The sequence below is a fragment of the Gallinula chloropus genome (genome assembly GCF_964237585.1).
Source record: "Gallinula chloropus genome assembly, chromosome: 10".
NCBI lineage: Eukaryota > Metazoa > Chordata > Aves > Gruiformes > Rallidae > Gallinula > Gallinula chloropus.
Window position 1 is genome coordinate 22,927,379 of NC_140095.1, and position 20,708 is coordinate 22,948,086.

The following is a 20,708-nucleotide window of genomic DNA, read 5'->3' on the forward strand; positions in this document are numbered from 1 at the left end:
TCAGTGTCTGTGGGGACAGGACAAGGGGCGATGGCCTCAAGCTGGAGCACAGGGAGTTCAGCAACAATCTGGGGAAGAACTTCTTCCCGGTGAGGGTGAGGGAGCCCTGGGACAGGCTGCCCAGGGGGTGTGGAGTCTCCTTCTCTGGAGAGATTCCAGCCCCGTCTGGACACCAACCTGTGTGCCCTGTCCTAGGGACCCTGCTTTGGCAGAGGGTTAGACCCCATGGGCTCTGGAGGTCCCTTCCAGCACCTACAATTCTGTGACTCTGTGATTTTATGTTCACTGCTAAAGACTGTCAGATATTTAAGTAATTTTTCTATTTAAAGTAAGAGGGTTAACTTGTGAAAGGTTTTGCTATTTTTAGATCAGCTCTTGCTACAGCCAGTAAAGAAAAATATTGACGTCAGGACAAGCAAGAACAATCTGCCTTCTGGCCTCCTGCGTTCACTTCCAACAATGTAGATCTCTACAATGAATCACTTTCTTTTCTGGACACTTTACTTTCAACCAGACCACTATTGCCTTGGAGTTTCCTGTCAGCTTGCAGTTCAGTATAACCTGAAAACATGTATTCTCTGCTCCCACCATATCACTATCAGTGTCTTGCAGAACCTCACGCACACATTGCTCTCGTTTCCCATGTCCTACACCCCTCTTGCCCTTTCCTTCCATTTGCTGGGAAAAGAATCCAAGCGTTCCTATTACCAGGGAAGCTTGGCAAAAACTATGCCAACACGGATTACAGTTTGTCTCTTCACATCAACTTTCTAGCAGAAATAGAAGCACGTACATGAATATCCTATTAGCCATTCCTATCCATCTTTTAGAGTCAAGCTGGCTCTTTAAAAACATTACAAGTAATAGTCACCAGAAACACTCAAGATTATTCACTTATGAATACACTGTAACCAAAATTGGTCTTTTTAATTCCTGAGTTTTTGTGATTCTTACCCTTCTTATCAAATGTTAAGAAACAGGTTCCTTCAACAACCCCAGAGTCTGTGAGCTCTTTAACATGGCCCAAAGCAGGACTTTCACCAGGTAACATAGAATTTTTCTTTTTCATTGATGATCAGCACAGGGACAAGTACCTGTCATTCCCTGCCCTCTCAACAGAGCAAATCAAAACATACCACCTAACACCATATGTGCTTACATAGCTCTACTCACAATGGAAAGAACAGAGCTTGACAGAGAAATCTCTGTAGAATGTATCCTTAAAGTCTGCTACTTAAAAACTAGCCCTGAAATTTACAATATGATTTTTAGCTGAACTCTGCTGTTTTAAAAATGGAAGCATCAGCTGTTATTGATCAGGGTAGCAGCATTCTCCTCCCAAGTGATGGGTTGGATTCTCAGCTGAAAAAGGTGAAGGCATGCAAAACTACTCCTTAAACCCAGCTGAGATGCTGGTTCATACAGGAGGTGGCAAACTGAAAAAAAATTTAAAAAATAAATTAAAAGGTTTAACTTCTAAGACTTTTCCATAGCGTATCTGAAACCAGAAAGATAGCTTATGGCAAGTTCAGAGAGCTTTTAATAGGCATTAGGCTATTGTCTATAATTGAAAATCCATTTCCAGAGACAATGCTTACATCTTCACTGAGTTCCCCCAACACACGCTACCACACAGATCAGCAGCACTGCATATTCCAGGCACACGGCAACATGTAGGTCGTGCTGTGACCTACAAAGATACGTGACGCCATCCAAAGGGATCTGCTACCACAGAGCCAGGCAAGCAGGGGCTGATACCACCGGGTCAGCAACACCGCTGGATATGCATGGGTGTTTATCAGCTGTGCCTCTGGAACGCTGTCATGCTGGAAACTTACAGGCACATTCTTAAAAGTATTTCCAAATTAATGCAGTCCCTGGCTTAGTCAAAAGCTACCAAGTTGGAACCAGCACAGTTCTTTCAGCTGTAAATTACTCGATGCCCTTCAAGTGCAACAGTCCCCATATACCCTTTGTTTGTCTAAGACTGGTTATAATTCCCCACCAGAGAGGGGAGATGAGAAGGGGATATTACTAAGGGCCATGTTAAATTAAAGCAGATTCTCCTATCTGAGTCTCCAAAAATGACTGTTTAATTTTGTTTCTCACCAACGCACAGAGAAGGGATATAGCAGCTTGCAGAACCTGAAATATTAAGTACAAATAATTACAGCATCACACCCCCCCAATGGGTTATCTACAAAGAACTTCAAGAGCAAAAATATAATTCATGTTCATGAAAACAGGTGTATATTATGTATTAATACAATTCTAATTATTTTTAAAATTCATCACTAAACCATCTGTACAACAAACCTACACCCAAACACATGCAAAACAAGAGTATTAATTCTAATTAATTCCTATCACCTGTAACATTAACAGTTCTAAGGTTTTTGCACACACCATAAAAACAATGAAAAATATTTCTGCATCCAATTTCAAAGAAAATCATCTCAGTGAATTTTAGCAAACCAGCACACATGCAGGGAAAAAAATAAAATCCAGAAGCCCCAACTCCCCCATTTCTCCCAACTTTATTTGCTCACTCATCAATTACTCTGAACCACCTGGGACCTTAATGCAATTTTCAACTGCTGCTGTTTCTTCTTTTCAGTTTTAATTTCCGTATAACTTAGAGCTTTTGCTTACAGTGTATGTAACAAAGTCTAATGAGTCTTTCCTCTAAACACTCAAAAAGAATATTATAACAAATAATTTTTAAAACATCAGCAACTAGATTGACAAACTGAGTACAGGTGCTAAACAGTAACCCTGAGATGTTACCTCCCTAGGTGTAGCTGTGAAAATGGGAGACAACATAGCAGCTGTTCTCAATTAATTCAAATAATTAATTTTGTTATTTTTGATAAAATAATACGAGATAATGTTGTACTTGGCAGTATCATTATCAACGTAAAGAAAGATCTGGCGTACCGCGTCAGCTCTTCTATCTAACCAGGGAGATAGATGTACCTTCTGAGGGACATCAGCTTGCTTTTTCTTCATCACAAAGTTAGACATGGAATGTGGGTCTATCCAGTCTTCATTTGCATTCCTTATTTGTTGGCATTTCTTGAACTGTTCACTGAGATGTCACTGTGCAGTCTGGATGCTTGCTGCAGTCGTTAGCCTCATGTTTAACTCCCTGTGTGGATGCCTCACAGGTCAGCTCACTGTGCTTCTCTTCTGACAGCAGCCGATCCAGACCGTTTAACCCAGGGAACTGGCCGTGATCTTCCAGGCGAGACACAAGTCCTGAAGGTTCCAAGAGGTATGGCAGCTCCTCAGCTACCCACCAGTGACCCCAACGCAGGGCCAGCACCACAAACTGCAGGGAGATGCAACAAAACCTGAACTCCTGGAAGTGCTCACATGCCATTAATTCTCCTCTAAAGTTCACTGGATGCTCCATAATCCACTCTCCAGACTGTGGTCCACACTGCCCTCCTGTCATTTTCAAAGAAGCTGCATTTACACCCATTTATCTTGACAGTGTTCACTGCAGCTAGCCTGTAGAGCTTTTCCATGACTCCTCCAACACGCTGTTGAATTTTCTATTTAGAGCCCCACCTCCTGGAGCGAAAATTTCTAGTCCTCACATCTTAAAGGAGAAATTCACATAGACCTTTAAGAGACACGAACTAAAGATACTAAAAAAGAAGATTAAATTTTTCTATCCCCATGGATTCTGGATCACGAAGCTGATGACAGAGAACTGCACAGATGCTTTGCACAGATGTAGAGGCTTAGTAAAGAGGAGGCAGCAGAGAATCCATCTCTCAAGGATGGGGAGGTATAATCTGGCAAAGACATGACCTTCAGGTGATAGAGATTTACAGATGAACTTTGAAGAGGTTACCTGCCAGGAATTTGAGCAAGCTATTGGTTTAGAAACACACAATGCAAATATGCTGTTATCAATTCAAGTAAAATTATTTTTTAAAACAAAAACATTTTTCAGCCTTGTAACCCAAATATTGCATTATCATGCACAAGGATTAAAGAGGAATGTGTTAGAACCCAGAAGATACAAAGAATGACTGACTAAAAAGTGATCCAAAATTCAGGTACCTGGTAACAGACTATTTTGCTGCCTCATAATTTCACAGAAAAAAACAGCACTAGTATTGATCATGATGAAAAACAACCATGACTCGGTAGTGAAATCCAAGTTGTAATCATCTTCAGTGTCCCATAGTTTGATTAAAAGGAAGGGGAGGTGGGGAAAGAAGTTCTAATTAACAAACTACTTGGATTTCAACTGCTCAAGTTACACCTGGGTTATACCAGCCTTATGACAATTTAATCTGTCACCATACCTTTTTTACAGTTAAAGGACTATTTTTAGACACTTTTAAAACCACAATATCAATTGTCTATCAAATGGATGAATAGAAATCGGAATTTAAAGACTATTCTGGGCATCCTTTTGCCAGTTATATTTCACAACATTTTCCTGACTTGAATACTGTGAGGTTGCTTATCCTTTGTAGTGACAGATTCTGCAGCATATTTCCAGCATGTTAAGGTCCTGATGATAAAAGGTGTAGCAGAACCCAGCTAAGATTTACAAATTATAACAGCTAATCACCTGCTTAACACACAATCATGTTTTAGCTGTACCTTAGGTCCAGTTCCTAATACACAGGGAAGTTCTTATTCAGAAGATTATTTAGCTAGGAATGGCCTCTGGAAGCAGAGGGATTATCAGAAGCCACTGAAGGATGACAGGGGCAAGAAGGAACAACGCATTAGCATCTGCAACATCACAGATCCTGAAGTGAGGCTTTGGGATGCTGTGGAAATACCTGTTTTGAATTTGTCTCCGAGGTGAGGACCACATCTCTGCCTAAGGCCCTACCAGAACAGCCAGTCCAAGACCAGCAAGTCAGAAAGGTTGCAGCATCTGTCACTGGCAGCCTGCTCCTTTCAGCTGGAGCTCCACTGACAACCAGAGACCCCATCAGTCTACCACTCTGCCACAGCCCTGTAAAGGGCAGAAGACCAAAGGCTCAGTCACATCAACAGCTCCAGGCAGCCACTTCCACCAGGCAAGTCCTATGGAAATCCCAACAGAAACCTTCCCACCTTTCCTCCCTGAGGCTACTCAAGATTTTGCTCACTGGAGAAGCAAGGGTAGAATGGGCTGCAACTCCAATAACTTGATCAGAAACATAGAAGATCTCTAGTTCAAAGGGACTCAAAAGGATCATCAAGTCCAACTCCCTACTCCTTGCAGGACCAGATAAAATCAAACCACATGATTAAGAGTGTTGTCCAGATGCTCCCTGAAGTCTGACAGGCTTGGTGCCATGACCACTTCCCTGAGGAGCCTGTTCCAGGGACCAACCATCTTCTCAGTGAAGAGTCTTTTCCTAATGTACAGTCTGAACTTGCCCCAGTGCAGCTTCAGTCCGTTTCTACATGTCCTTTTGCTGGTCATCACCGCCTTCCCCTCTGCTGCCCTCCTTCAGCAAGCTGTTGACTGTGATGAGGTCACCCCTAAGGCTTCTTAAGTTGAGCAAAATGACCCTCACACATCTTATCCATGAGACCCTTCACCATCCTGGTTGCTCTCCTCTGGGCACTCTAACAGCTTGATGTCCTTCTTGCACTGAGTCATCCATGGTTGTCTTTTTGACTGCTACAGAACTACCTATGGAGCACTCGTGTCTTAGCCCCTCCTCCACAATTACCAGCTAACCACTCTTAGACTTCACCAATCCCATTACCTTTTCCGGAGAACCTCTTAGACACACCAAATATTTACCTCACTCAAGCATCAATCTGAACCTGGTCACGTGCCAGCAGAGATAGCCTTCACAGCACAGCAGGCCTGGATTGGAAATTGCATGTACAGCAGCAGGCCAGATCAATAGAAACAAAACCTGAGTCAGAGCAAAAGCAATAAGCCTCACATTATTGCATGAAAAGGGACAAAATTCTCCTGATGAACCACCCAGGCTGCTGCTAGACCAGGCCCAGTGCAGAATCTGACCCAGCAGATCAGAGACATTGAAAACAGGACCCCAACATCTTGCCTTGCAGGGATGCACAGGGTAATATGGGAATGCAAAGGTTTTTAAAAACACATCTCATTCATTCTTTCCTTACAGAGGTTAAAATTAAGATCCTAAAATACATCCTTCTCTGCGTTCCTGGCCTGTAAGGTATCCTCAGCATCTGTTATACATTCGCCTTCACAGCAAAAACCAGCAGCAGCCTGCAAATGCCGTCAGAAAACCCAGCGGCGCAGCACAGACCTGCCCCAAGCAGCCGCGGCGAGACTGGGGCCCGGCAATCCAGGAATTTCAGAATGAACCGCACAGCATCCGAGCGGCACGTTACATCAGTTCATGGCTGTGACACCGGGCATGTGTTGCACATACAAAGAGACGCATCTTGCGGGGCCCGTGTCTGCGGGCGAGCTCCTTCCTTCACACGCACACCCCCGGCACCCAGTCCCGGCGCCCCAGCGCGCGCACAGGTGCGTCTCTGCACAGACACGCTGGGCTGACGCCCTGCGCGATGCTGCGCGCACGGTGCACGGCCCGAGGAGCGCCCTTACCGCCCTCCGCTCAGCGGCGCCCACCGCCCACCCCCCGGGGCCATCTCGCCCAGGCCCAGCCTGGGCTCTGCGGGTGCCGTCCCCACAGCACACACCCAGCCCGGGAGAAACCCCGTCCTTTGTGACCGGCGATCGCATCCCGCTCTCAGCACGGCAAAACAATGACCAACCTGGAACACAATGGTGCGGAGCGGGAGAGGCTGAGGTGGGTCCCGGCACGGCGCCGCGGGCTGCGCCCTGCCACACCTCTCCCCACCCCCCCCCGCCGTCCCCTCTCCATCCCCAGCTCGCCTCGCCTCCATCACCTCCGGCGCACGGCCATCGCTCCCGACCCCCGCCCCGCCGCCGCCCCGGCTCCCCGCAGCCGGGCGAAGTCATTGTTCCGCCGCGGCAACCGACCGCCGCCGCTCACCGTGCCGCGCCCAGGAGATGATGCCGAGCGGCGAGGGACGAGCGCGGCGCATCCATCTTCCCGCGGCCGCCACGGCTCCAGCGCCCAGCACCGGCCCCGCCGGCCTTCTGCGCGCCGACGCTGAGGGCGGGCGCCCGCCCCGCCGCCTCCCCGCGGCGGAGGCCTGCGCTGCCGGGCCGGGGTCTGCGGCAGGCCCCGCCCCGCCCGGCCGCCGCAGCGCTCGGCCGCCATGGCAACGCCGCGGCACGGTGAGCGGCGACGGCGGCCGAGGGAGCCTCGGGGCGGCTCGGCAGGCGGTGGCCGCACCCCGAGCCGCCCTGCGGCCACCGGCGGGAGCTGACCTCACCGCCAGCGGGGCCGGGGGCAGCTGTCAGGGCGCGGCGGCGTAAGACCCGCTCGGGCTGGGCTCGCTGAGGGTGACGGGCCTCGGCCGCGGGCCGGAGCTCGGGAACCCTCCCGTGCAGGCTGGGAGCGAGAGGGGACCCAGCGCTCCCAAGCGCGGACCCGCAACGCGGGCCGTGAAACCGCCTCCAGAAGGGACGGGGCGGGTGCGAGACCCGTGTGCCGCAAGGCCGCGAAGCTCAGGGCAAAGGTACCCATAACGTTCTGGGAAACGGGCCGAGTCGGGCGGAACGGGTTGTACATCTAAATAAACCGCAGAAGCAGTCACCCTTCCGCACGGCCCAAGCATCAGTTACGCAAGCAGTGGTAGAAGCCCCTGCTCCACGAGTTCTCCAGAAGCTTCTTTAACTCCAACCTTCTAGAGCCTGAGGTGATCCCTGAAAGAGGCCGCAGGCTGGCAATGGTAGACATTCCACGATGTCCAGTTGTTGCCCTTTTGGCACTTTACTGGGAGGATAAGCAAAGCTCTTACACCCGGTCTGAGAGGGTGTTAGTTTCTCTGAAAAAACAGGCTTCTTTTCTGGTGGGCAAGCTGAAGAAGACAAATGTTGGATTTTTTCCTAACCACAGCAACACACAGCAAAAAGGCATCTGTAGAAACTGAAGGGTAGTTTTGTTGGGTACTGAATTTGCAGGTTATGGAACGGATACAATGGGGTTCCCAGGTCAGTGGCAAAATCAGAACAAAGCTACTGAGAATGACTGAATTAATTTTCTTTTCTTCCACCCTGAACACCTAATTCCATTGGTCCCCCTTATGAGGCAGCTGTTACATCTCACTTTAAGTGCCAGTGTTTCAAACTTTTTGCTACGAAAACTTTCAGAAAAGGAGAAGGAACCTGGCAGGGGAAGCAGAGGTCTCAAAGACACTGGCACCGTATGCCTGACGCACGGCTGTCCCATTTGTCCTGCATCCAGCTTCCTCACCTGTCAAGCAGAGGAACTGAACTTTCCTCAGTGGTGTAAGAGAGTCAGTGGGTTTTAGGGTTTTTTTTCGTTTTATTCTGCAGGACCTGTAACAAGGGGTTCACAGGAGCATGAGCTGTGCACAGCATAGCCTAACACTTAAAGAGTGCAATAGGTTCTTCTGTTCAACTCAATGTCAGCTGTGTCCTTACACACCTCAACTTGCCTCACAAGGAAAGGCACTTGCTGTTCATACGACAAGCTGCAAGAGCCTGAAGTAGAAGACACTACAATTGGGCTTTGTGGAATTGCAGTGTTTTCACAGGAAATAGCCCATGGGCAGTTAACACATTTGGTGACTGAAAAAAAATAGCTTCAATGCCCAAAATAAAGCAAAGTTCCATTTTTTTAAAGATACTGTCTGTATATGCCTATCCTGAATGCTTTATTACACATATCTTGGTTACAGGTTGCATAGCTCTGGAAATGGCCTTCTGAAAGACCAGTGCAGTGGCTGCACCACACCAGTGGAAGGTCTGAAGCACATCCAAAAGGGTAAAAACAACTGTGGAGAATACTAAGGTGCAGTTGCCATATGTAGCAATGCCCATCACAGACTTGAAAAACAGCAGGAGGAGACTATCATCCATTGAACCACTACAGGGAGATTAAAGGGTGGCACCAATATTTGCACACTTGCAAAAGCAGGAAAATTGAGCCTTCTAAATGGTACTCACTTCATACTCCAAAGGCAAAAAACCCTTCTGAACTCTCTCCAGTTTGTCCAGGGGAGAAATTCCTTTCTGCTGCCAAATCTGAGGATCAGTTTAACTTTGAGCATTTGATCAGACAGTTTCCCTTTATTCTATTAATAAGTGCCTGTTAGAGTTTTCTCACTGATTACTTATTACAGCTGTTATTTAGGTCTTCCTCTATTCCATCAATACATTTCACACTTCCAATCAAATGATGCACTAAGCTGCTGATGCAGAATGTATGACTAATTTTAGATTAGCCTGCTTCTTCAGGTTTGGGTTTTCTTCAGTGTAACAACTGACTATGGTCTGGACTGGGCCACTTTTATTTCAGGGAGAACTAATAATTTCAAGGAATAAGAACCTGGCCCTATGTTCAGAAGGGTACACAGCTTTTTTGGTTTTGAAAGGGTCCACTTACTTGAAACTGTCAATCTTACAATACCTCAGCTGAAGAAAGTTATATAATAGGAGAGGGCATCCAAGTTTTAGATGCATGTAACAAATGTAAGGAAATGCTTCAATGTATTAGGGAAATACAGATGGAAGAAAAAGGCAGCACTCCTAGTTTGAAAACATTTCAACTGCACTTGGAACTTAGAATGGTTCTTTTCTGAAAAAAAGAACTGCAATGACTAGTTTTCTAAACAAGCAAATCAACTACTAAGGTCTCATCACTAACCACATGCACTAGGAGATGTCATCAAATACAGAAATCATGTTGATGAACATATGTCTACATCCTGAGCAGTTGCTTAGTTTCCTCCTTCCCTCTCTCAGCCATCAGGATGCTTTTCATATGACTGCAACTTGGCCATGCTTCATGCAACACCAGTATTCACTGGTGCAAACAAATACTCACACAGGTATGTAACTTTACCCAGTAATTCGAGGGCAATGCTGCAAGTAACTGGAAAGGGCATGCCTGAGCATGTAGTTCAGCGTATGTAACCTCAACCACCTCTTGCCCACATCCTTTAAATGTACTACTGCATGATCCTCTGCTCGCTGTTGTAGTAGCAGAGACCACCCCCTGGATTCAGTAGCCTCAGAAGCAACCTGCCCACAAGCTCTCTGCCAGCAGCAAGGCTGATGGGGCCAGGCGGTCCACCCCGATCATGTGATTAGGGGGACAGAGCACACCTTCCTCTGACCCGTGTTAGCAGACATGCACAGGAGTGCTGGTGGAAGAAAGGAGGGATTTGCCCTCCCCACTCAAGTACTTCCTTCTGTAAAGGAACATTTCCGATGCTCCTACACTCCCCTGCTGGTTTATACTGTTAATAGAAATAGTTTGTTGAGCATGAACATCTGCAGACTATTTGTAACTGCAGATTATTTAAGGCATAAATATATTCATAGTGGGTTATTCATAACCCAAAATATACACAAACCTGTAGTACTTTTAGAAATACCTCCAGGTCACATCAAGCTTACAAGTTGTAACATATAGCTGAAGTGTTCTGAAACAATAGGTCAACAGATCTCCCAAACCATTGGTTGTTCCTCACAGGTCACTGCTCAAAACAAACAGACATTCCTCCCAGGCAGATGAAGCCCAGACATGACACTGTCTTTGTCTGAAGGGCATAAAGTGTCATCAAGCAAGACAATTCAAATAAGAGTCAGCAAGGTTATTAACCTCTGTTCTTGATGGCCTCAGTGAAATTGTGAACTAGACACTTGCCTAAGGAAATCTGGTTAACAGCTATTCCACGTGAAAAAGGCAAGGCAAGGAACAGGACAGGAGATACAAGAAGCACCTGACAGCAGATAACCAAGAGTAGAGATCTAAGACACCGGCTGATGGGCCGCTAAAGGAACCACCCAAGAGTAGCTCTGGAGATTCAACCAGGAGCTTTTAGAAAAATAAGGCTATGGTTGGTTATCAGGACAGGTCTCACAGACAGGAACAAAGTTAAAGATACCTGAGGGGGATTGCAGGACCACTTAACATGTATCATAAGATGTCTCAGGGAAGGACCACAGACCCCAAAGGGAAGGGTGACAATGGGTCAAGGAGGACCAAGCATGGGAAAATGAGGGGCTGAGGAGTGAAAGTTGACAAGGCAGGCAGAGGTAGAAGAGTCACCAACTGCATGCCAGCAGGCTGCTGGCCAGTCACCTTTGTCTGGCCGAGACTTAGGACTCATCACCACAATGTGTTCTACACTTCTATTGACTGAATGCTACTTGTGCCTGTTCCTTCTGTGTCACATTGTGCTCCTTACTGTTTGTGTACAGCCTAACTAAGGGACTAGCTAAGAAACAGGCGAAACGCAGCAGCTGTAGATAACGTTGGTACAGGGCTGAGACTGCACCAAGGAGACCAGAGAATGTGAACACATACTGGGTTCTATGTTCCACTAGCAAACTTCAAGCAAGCAGGAGCAGGATCAGGTCACTTCTTGTTTTTCCATGTTAAGGGCACTGTCCTCCTGTTAACAATCTGCTCATTGATGGTCATGTCCATAGTACACCTGTATCTTTGAGATTCACACTGAGCCTTACTACTGGCTGGATGTGTGAACAGGGAGAAGCAGGAGCAGCTCCAACAGGGAGGAATCCCCACTACCATACTGCCCACAAGATGTGGCAATCCTTCACAAAAGGATGCGTTACAGCTCATCCCGTCTCATTGGCTACAGTATACATGAAAGCTGCACCATGAATAAGCCCAAGAACAGCAGTTTAACCATTAGTTTAATCGTGTTACTCCACTGGCTGCAGCCAAAGTATCTGTCAGATTGACAGAAAGGAAAAGAGCTGTCTTATGGGGCTACTTGGAATTCCTTGGACCCTTTTCAGCCTTTCAACATAGATGTCGCACCTACATCTAAGTGCCTACACATCTACTGCTTTAGTGGAACTTCTGCTTTTTGGTTCAAGACAACAGAAGTTCTTAGATGGCCAGGCAGGTAACAGTTTCTAATGTAGACAGCAATAGTACCACTCAGAGTTCATACAAAGTAGTTCAGACCAGAGGTATCAGGGGCAGAATCAAACTTGGAATTATATTTTCTCTCAAACACACAAGCTCTTCCCAATCCTTCAGCTGGATGGAGTAGCCCTGCATTCTGGAACACATCTGCCCTCCACCTGGAATGACTTGGTGAGAAGTACAGCAGGTTCTCACATCTCAGCATAGGCACTTTCACACAGGCCGCACCTGTGCCTGTTGGGGCACATCTGTCTTCAGCTGTGGGCTCCAATAACTCCTGCCCTGCATGTGAAGGCAATAATGAATGCAGAAATTTCACCAGAAAGGAATTAGTGGTTGCAAGCCCCATCTGCAACGTCACATTCGATGCACAGGCTAGAAGTGTCAGCATTGTTCATGGTGTTACAGAAGACAGATTGAGTGGGGAGACACGACGTGTAGGAGTGGTGTTGTCCGACAATGATGCAGGGAGAAAGAAGGGAGTGGCAATATCTGTGGATGATGTTTCTCCTTGGTTGCGAAGCTGTAAGATCTGTCGCAGCAGGGCCTTTCCTTCTTCTCTAGTCTGAAAAGAATTTGTAAAAAACCCAAAACAAACAATACACATGTGGATGGATGGTCTCTGGGTCAAATTCAGCATTTAACCAGTACAAGTTTATTAGTTTGTCATTCTGCAAGCTTGAAAAGACATCTTCATTTCTTTCTTCTGCTACTCAGAAATGTTATGTCACTTATTTTAGTCTTTCCTCCTTTCACTGACCTGATTCGCATGTTACTTTGGTATTTCAGACAGCGGGACCATCAACCACTGAAACTATCTAAATATTCCCGTGAAAGTTAGATTAGAAAAGTTTCAAATAAGCTGAAATCAGGTTCTCCTGAATTCGACAGCTTTGTTTAGGATAGGCCAAACACTGTACTTATGGCTAGTGTCTACCGCTAGGCTGAGGTTAAAAACCCAGAACTGCCCACTTACACATACAGAACATCTCAGAATAGTCACATACGAACCCCAAGTACTATAACATCCCCTGCACTGTCTACACAGAAGATAAAGGGGAAAAAAACCCCAATAAAGTAGAAGTAATGTGGGTACCATCACTACACAGTGCGTGGGAGCCAGTGACCATTTACCTGCCTCCTCAAGCCTTGAGCGCTTTTTATTTAGTGACCACCAATGAGACATGGTTCAATTTTACTATCTACACCTTATTCCACTATTTCAGTCAATCATAAGCAGCATTAGTGACCAAGTGTATAAAACCACCCCTCAGGATGTGACCTGTGTGACAGGCAGACCTCACTCTTTCAGTAAAGGATTCCTTCTACTCCAAGGAGAATGAAAATCCAGTTCACAGCTCCCCTAAGACAGAGACACCATAAACTGTGCAACTACTCACATCATTGAATGCACAGCATTTCTGAGCACACGCTGAGGCTTCATCCCAGAGCTTACACTTGAAGTAGTACTGGGCCAGGTAACGGAACGCAGTGCTGACCTCCAGGTGCTCCACTATCTCCTACAGCAAGGGTAGTAAAAACCAGCACCTCTGAGTCCCTTCCACAGCAGTTCCACCTCAACACTTAGTTCTCCTTTTATACACAAGATCCCATCTTACCCCACAGGAATAGATATCCTGGATGTATTTGATATAGCACTGAGCTGCCTGTTCAGATTCATTCAGCTGTTCATGCAGCCTAGAAAAAGAGAAAAATGGGTCACTAGAACAAGACTGTGCTATCAAAGGCCTTCTTGTTTTATTTCCTGGCTATTTCCTCCAGTGCTCCCCTCTTCCCCCTGCTACATCCCAGAAGTCTTTGTACAGCAGCTTCACCTTTCCCTTGTCCTTTTCCTTCCTCTTAATTTATTCCAGTGAAGACTGTGATATTAGACCATCTCCCAATATCACAACCATACACTGGGGTGGGGATAGGAAATAGGAAATAAGAAAGCCTACAGTTGTGAACATCATCTACCATCATGTATTGAAATTTAAAGCAATATAACATATACAAATGCTAGCATTGCCTACTCAAATCACCTCAAGATTCAGAGTTCCCTTGTGACCCATGTTATGGTATAACCCTCTGGTTATCCTGGGGCAACTTAAAACCTAAAGCTGAGCACCAGAATTTGCAGTCACTATAGACCCAAGAGATACCTGTTATTACACAGCTCCAGAAGTAATAACTATCTATCAGCAACTCCTCTTGTTTTACAGTTTGTCAGCTGATACCTGCTTTGATACCTAAGTGCTAGAAGTATTTAACACAGTACTAAGAGTTCTAACACATACTCACTTTGCTAGCTTCACCAGTGCCATTTTCTCCACATCTCCCACAGCATAGGCTCTCCAGTAGCACTGTCAAGGAAGGCAAGTCAGACCAGCACACCACAGAAACAACTCCAGCTCATGACTCAGGCAGGTTACAAACAGAAGCCAACATGGCTTTCCAGCAAAGGGGCACGTCATCTGTAGTCAGCTGCTCTAGTCACATTGCAGTAGAGCTTCCCCAATTGCAACCACCACAGGAATGGTTTCAATACAGCACATGCACTTCTGGAAGCAGCAGCTGCACTACTCTGCTGTGACCCTACCCAGTGTCCTGGGAGATATCCTACTGTCTTATTCCACGAAACAGATCTCACTTACCTTTTTAGCTTCCACCAACTGATTTAGCTTCTCATAGCATTCTCCTAGAGCAACCAGCATACGAGAATCATTTGGTCTGCAAAGAGAGTAATTCCTAAATGTAGTTTAATGGAGATCCAGCTGATATCAGGGTGGGGAAATGTACATCTGGCAGCATCCATCCTCCTCTCTTGCATAAAAGATCACTTACACACCTTGCTAGTGTTCCTCAACTTTTAACTGACAAAGCCTTTAACTAATACCTCTAAAGGATTTGGAGTAGTGAAACTGCACAAATCACACAGCATTGATGCTCTCTCTTGCCCAAATTAGTTCCTGTGTGTAAATTCCTTAACAAGTAGCGACCACACAAGAGTGACCATCAATAAACATTACTTCATTCTCAACTCTACCTGAGCTGGTGGGCCCGTCGGTAGTAATAGAGGCAGTAAAAAGGCATTTTGAGGATTTCATAGGTTTGCCCCAAGCCGTACCATGCTCTGTAGTCCCTTTTGTTCACTTCTATCGCATGTCTGCAAAGAAAAGGAAATGAACTAGTCAGAAAGCAGTCAGGATCAAAACCAAGACAGATTTCAGCGAAATACTAACAAAAAATAGAAGAAACTACTTCAACCCTCATGTACACAGACTGAAACATCATTCTATGCTGTACATGAGTGATACCTATAAGCCTGGATAGCTGCAGATGTGTTCTTCATTTCCATATACTCATGTCCCATGAGTGTCCAGGCTCCCAGGTAACGAGGATTCAGCTTCAAGGCCCTCTGGAAATAGAGTGCTGCTTTTTCATGCTGGGAACGCAAGCTGTAATAATTCCCTAAAGCAAAAGTCACAATGTTTAGGGCTTATTTTTATTGTATTTAAACAACCACACACAAGCAAACAAACAAATGGAAGAGAAGTAGAAAACAGATGGAAGAGGTATTATCTACTACCTCCTAACTTAAATTATAAAAAGAAAGGGTCCTATTAAAGGCAGATCAGATTCAAATCTTAAGAGACATAATAGCAGTCTGTTCTCCAGTGTTCTGGTCAATCCATTCCCAGTTGTACCAATCAATTAAGACTCCATCCCCCAGCCTTAAAACTTTTGTCATGATCAACAAATTAATTCCCTGGTCCTGACACACCATTTTTTTCTACTGGAGTTTCAAGACTATAGATAAAAGTATTATCAGCTATATGCACCTTCTTAATGATTTCAACTCCTTTTTGCACAGAGAGTATTACCGCAGCTCTTTCAGAGAGAAAGGAGGGAAAAGGGTACTCTGACATTCGGTCTCATTTTTAGGCTGCCCAAATGCCAAATGGTTTTGATAAGCTTGACAGCTGATCATTTTCACAACTATTTCTAAGATCTCCTCGTGCAGCCTGCAGACCCCATAACAAAACATGTAAAAGAGCTGGCTCTCACCAATGACACAGCAGGTCTCAACACGGTACTTGTCTATCTCACAGAGATTGTGAGCTAGGTAGCTCAACTCAGGCTTCATGCTCTAGTGAAACAAAAAGATGAAAGTGATGAGAAAAGGAGCATGTCAGTTTCAAAGAAGAGCCAGGCAGGTAGCAATGCATACACTGCATCTGTTCAACCCAGCTGCAAAGCGGGAGGCAGAAGGCCTGTGTTCAGAGAGGCTAGATCAAACCCTCTGCTTTACCGTACCTCAGATCAATGCCATCATTATGGACAGGCAATAGAAGGGAGTGCTCACCCTTACATACAGCAAGTTGGAGAAAGTATCCATGTTTTCTATCCTGTAAGGATCTTGTTTCCTCAGCTCATTGAAGATCGATAAAGCTTTGTCGATATCTGAAGAAAGAGCAGCAGGTGGGAGAACAAGAACTCTCCATGCCAAGTTTGCATGAAGAGGCTCATTCCTAACTAGTTAGTAAGCGTTACTGACCTCGGATATTGTGATAGGCAACTGCAATCTGAGAGATGATGTAAGTGCTTTTGGAAAATCCTGCATCAATGAGACTCTGATACTTCTGCAGAGCCTCCTCTATCAGCTGCAGCTCTGTGTAAATGTGTGCAAGAAAGAACTCTTTCATCCATGTATCTGGCAAGGACAGGAACTTCAGCTAGCAAGAACCAAAGGAGAGGAGGAAGAGATGACAATCAGTAATATTCTAATGGCCACCTGCAGAAAAGAATCCATTATCTTCCCTCCCATGATTTAGCAGATGTTCTTGAGGTAGGAGGGTTTTCTGCAATCGCTTTCTTAAAGCACACCACCAGCTACAAAAGAGCAGTATTACAATCAAGAATTCACACTGGGTTCTTCCCAAGGAGACTAAATAATGCCTATAAGTTGAGGCTATTGAAACAGAAAGGGGGCGTTAAATCTAAAAAGCAGTACAAATGGACCACATAATCCTATTTAGTCACTCCCAATCTATCCCCATGACTGCTGAAATTGCAGAACTGAAGCCATTTCATTTGGTCCATCAGTCTTCAAATCTGACAGCATTTAGCTTCTGCTTTAGCCACTGGCCTTACTTCATTAAATTCAGAAGGCCTTTGAAAGACTGCACTTTCTATGTTTGAACATCAGTATCACAACATTATTTTTGATGAGCTAAATGAACAAACTCTAAATAATCTCAAAAACGTTTTTCCTTTTCCTACAAATCAGCAGGGCTCTCTTCTGTGCCACCTCTACTTTTTTTAAACGCTCCACCAGTCAGAACTCACTGAAGAATTCCACAAGGTCTCATAAAACCAAACCAGATTTTTTATGCACAGGATTTTATATCTAAAGTAAATTCTTTGATACAGCTAGCCTCATATACACAACTTTGTATTTGACAAGTGGAACACCTACATTCATGTTTTAGATTTAAACGCAGTGATTCTATACATCCTTTATAACCCTGCTGACAACTACTTCAGAATATGCGAATAAACCGTATCTTAAAATACTTTGTGGGTGAACCATACAAAACCAGCCCTGCCTGTATAAATATTCTCAAGCTACAAGCAATTCAAGAAAGAGAGGTTTTAACAACATAATTTACAACCTTGGATCGCCTTGCCTGAGAGTCTCACAGAATGAAGCAGTATGGCAACGGAACGATTGGTTACTGAATGAGGCTAAACTCTGGCATTTGTTACACCTCAGTAATTCCCAAGTTTTACCATCTCCTTATCTGTGATCAAGTTGCAAAGTTCCAGCCAGGCTCCCCAGTGCAAAGGTAAGACATGAGCAGCTTCAACAAATATATCTATTGCTTCTTTCACCAGGTCCAGCTTCCGCAGCACAACACCATACCTGTGAAGAAGGACTTTCCAAGTTCATCAGAATGATAAAACCATAAATCCACACAAATACCTTAGAAATACATGGAGGTACATACAGATAAAGGCCGAATCCATCCAGTTCCCTTGCTTTGTGTTTCTTGCTGAGCTCAACTCTCAATTCTCGTAGAGCTTCATTTTTCACCTGTCCTTTTTCCAGAGGTCCTGCATGAAGGAAAAAACAGCTCACTTTCAATCAAGATCACAGCAATTATGAAGTCTAGGTCATATTCATGATCATCACTGACATAACCTGAAGACTTATCAGGCTGTGGTTATATTCCTCTTTTTAAAAGGAAATCACTTAGTATGAACACCTGCTTTAACAAAATAGATGAAAATCTGTAATCTGTATTAAGTCAATGAATTGATAGAGAAGGAAAGAAATTGTGTTACAGCACTTATTTTTTAAAGTTGAGGGGAAAGTCATAAAACCAAGATCCACGCATTCACAGAATCATAGGGGTTGGAAGGGAGCTCGAGAGCCCATGGAGTCCAACCCCCTGCCAAAGGAGGGTCCCTAGGTCAGGTCACACAGGGCGGCGTCCAGACGGGGCTGGAATCTCTCCAGAGAAGGAGACTCCACACCCCCTGGGCAGCCTGCCCCAGGGCTCTATCAAAATGATGATTTACATGAAGAGATGTTACTGGAAGCTTCATTATATTGTCTTCTGCTCCCTGAAACCAGACACTTACCCAAACTATCCACTGTCTCATCATCCTTCTTCTTTTCACCTGACTGTAGAGAAAACAGGAATCCATGATTACTTTACACTAGCATATTCATTATGTATTATGGCAATGCTATCAACAGTATGCAAACTGAGTTTTAACAAACATCACAGTTCTAAAAAGAGCACCACTGTCTTCTCTGCCCCCACCCACCCAAATCTGGACCTCTAGGTGGTTATCTGAAACAAAATAGGCAAAAAATAAGGTATGCCAGGAAGGGGCAGGAATCAGAGGAGGTCAATGCTAAAAGGTGACTTTTCCTTCTATCTTACCAGGTATCTAGAGTACATATACAAGAAGTATGCTTTCTGACTCTTGCAGCCCCGTAGGAAATAGGCAGCCCTCTCATATTCCTTTAGATCAAAATAAGACTTGGCTAACGTATACGCATCCAGATCACGAGCATCCTCCTGCAGGGACACAGAAGAGATTTAAGTCTTCAGAGGCTCTGATACGCTTTAGAAAAATCACCTAGTTAGAAACATAACCAAGGAACTGCGAACTAAAAGCATCATTCATTCATCCTCAAAGACAGCTTGAGTACCATCAGAAGAGTCTCTCCATTCCCTTACATGACCAGATGCCTAGTTCTCAAACAACGTGTACAGAAGAGTTAGAAACATTTAAAACAAGCAGCGAGACCCCAGGAGGTGAACTGTGACAAGATACCTGAAAGCAAGAATTAGCTGTTTAAGGAGTAGGAATGGCCGCAATGAAGACACCTACTCAGGTAGCCGTGGGTGGGGTTAAAAGCAGCCCTGCCAGCGAGGACTACGGTACCTTCCCCCACCCGGGCTCGCAGCCGCAAGCGCGCAACGGGCGCAGGCCCGGCCCAACCCGCGTGCCCCTTCGCGTCCCGGCGGCGGGCCCCGGCGCCGCAGGTCGTGGGAGCCGCGCTGCGCCGGGCCTCCTTCCCCCCAGGCCGTACCTCCGTGAGCGCAGGGGGCGGCGGCAGCTCGCTCAGCGGCAGCGGGTCCAAGGCAAAAGCCAGCTCGGAGGCCCTGCGAGGAGAGAGACCCGTTAGCACCGGGCCCGCCGGCCGCCAGCCCGCGGCCCGCCCGCGGCGCTCACCACTTCCCGCTGTGCTGCAGGCCGCGCTCGCGGCTCCGCTCCGCCACGCTCAGCAGCTGCTTCTTGATCTCCCGCAGGTCCGAGAAGTCGCCGCTCGCCAGCCCCACTGTCGCGGCCGCCATCCCGCCGGCGCACCTCCCAGCCAATCGCAGCCCCGCACACTGAACGCCCTTCCGCTCTGTAGACGCAGCCTTCTCCTTGGGCGAGCAAAGGAAACTTCGCTCCCAATCAAAGGAAGCGCGCTGAGGCCTGGGCGCCTGATTGGCCAGTTCCGCGGGGCCGCGCTTTCACCGCGTAACGCCCCGCACCAGCCGCGAGGGCGGGAGCTGGGGGGGCGCGGCGGTGCCCTCGCTCGTCGCGGTGCCCTCGCTCGTCGCGGTGCCGTCCCCCCTTCCCGCTGCGGTTCCCGAGCGGAGCAGCCCACAGCTGCCTTGTGTGCGGCGTTACTGCCCTCCGCGGCCGTGCCTCCCCGCTGAGGCCGGGGTTTCCCGTTGGCGAGCCCGCGCCTGCACTGGGGTGCAGAAGGTCGCTTTTTGAGGCGACGGAGCAGGGGGGCCAAGGACTAGAGAAAAGTAGAGGAGAGGCCGTCCTGACAAGCCCGAGGTCAGGAGCGTAAGGAGGCCGCTTGGCAGGCCTTCCCGAGCAGCAGCAGCCCCAGACCTCACCAGCACTTCGTTTAGTTTTTCCTTCTTCTGTATGTGAATCACGTTCATCCGGTCTGAGTGGCGATGGATGACAGTTGTGGTCAAGTCCAGGAGCACTGCCACATCACAATTGTTCTGAGACCAGGAAGCACCAGGCTTTCTTGTCCCTGGCTGGCAGCAGAAACACTCACTATGTAGTGCCCGTGTGCTCTCATGTCCTCAGGTTCCAGTCCTCAGAGTAACCACATTGTCTCTTAACAGTATTTAAATGTGCCTTTGAAACACCTAACCTAGAGTGTTCTCATTTGTATACTGCTACTTC

The 20,708-nt window shown here is 46.4% G+C and overlaps 1 protein-coding gene across 1 annotated transcript; it reads right to left on the reverse strand.

Annotated features, from left to right (window-relative positions):
* Positions 1-12,034: 12,034 nt before the first annotated feature.
* On the reverse strand, positions 12,035-19,864 carry CDC23 (cell division cycle 23; the record flags this gene model as incomplete). The annotated part of the gene is made up of 16 exons (XM_084268929.1): positions 12,035-12,552; positions 13,388-13,507; positions 13,607-13,685; positions 14,289-14,350; positions 14,642-14,717; positions 15,034-15,153; positions 15,305-15,458; positions 16,056-16,137; positions 16,354-16,451; positions 16,546-16,723; positions 17,781-17,913; positions 17,999-18,104; positions 18,636-18,678; positions 18,944-19,081; positions 19,600-19,672; positions 19,743-19,864. The coding sequence occupies 16 exons, from the start codon at positions 19,862-19,864 to the stop codon at positions 12,382-12,384; spliced, it is 1,755 nt and encodes a 584-aa protein (XP_084125055.1). The 3' UTR covers positions 12,035-12,381.
* Between the last annotated feature and the right edge of the window lie 844 nt (positions 19,865-20,708).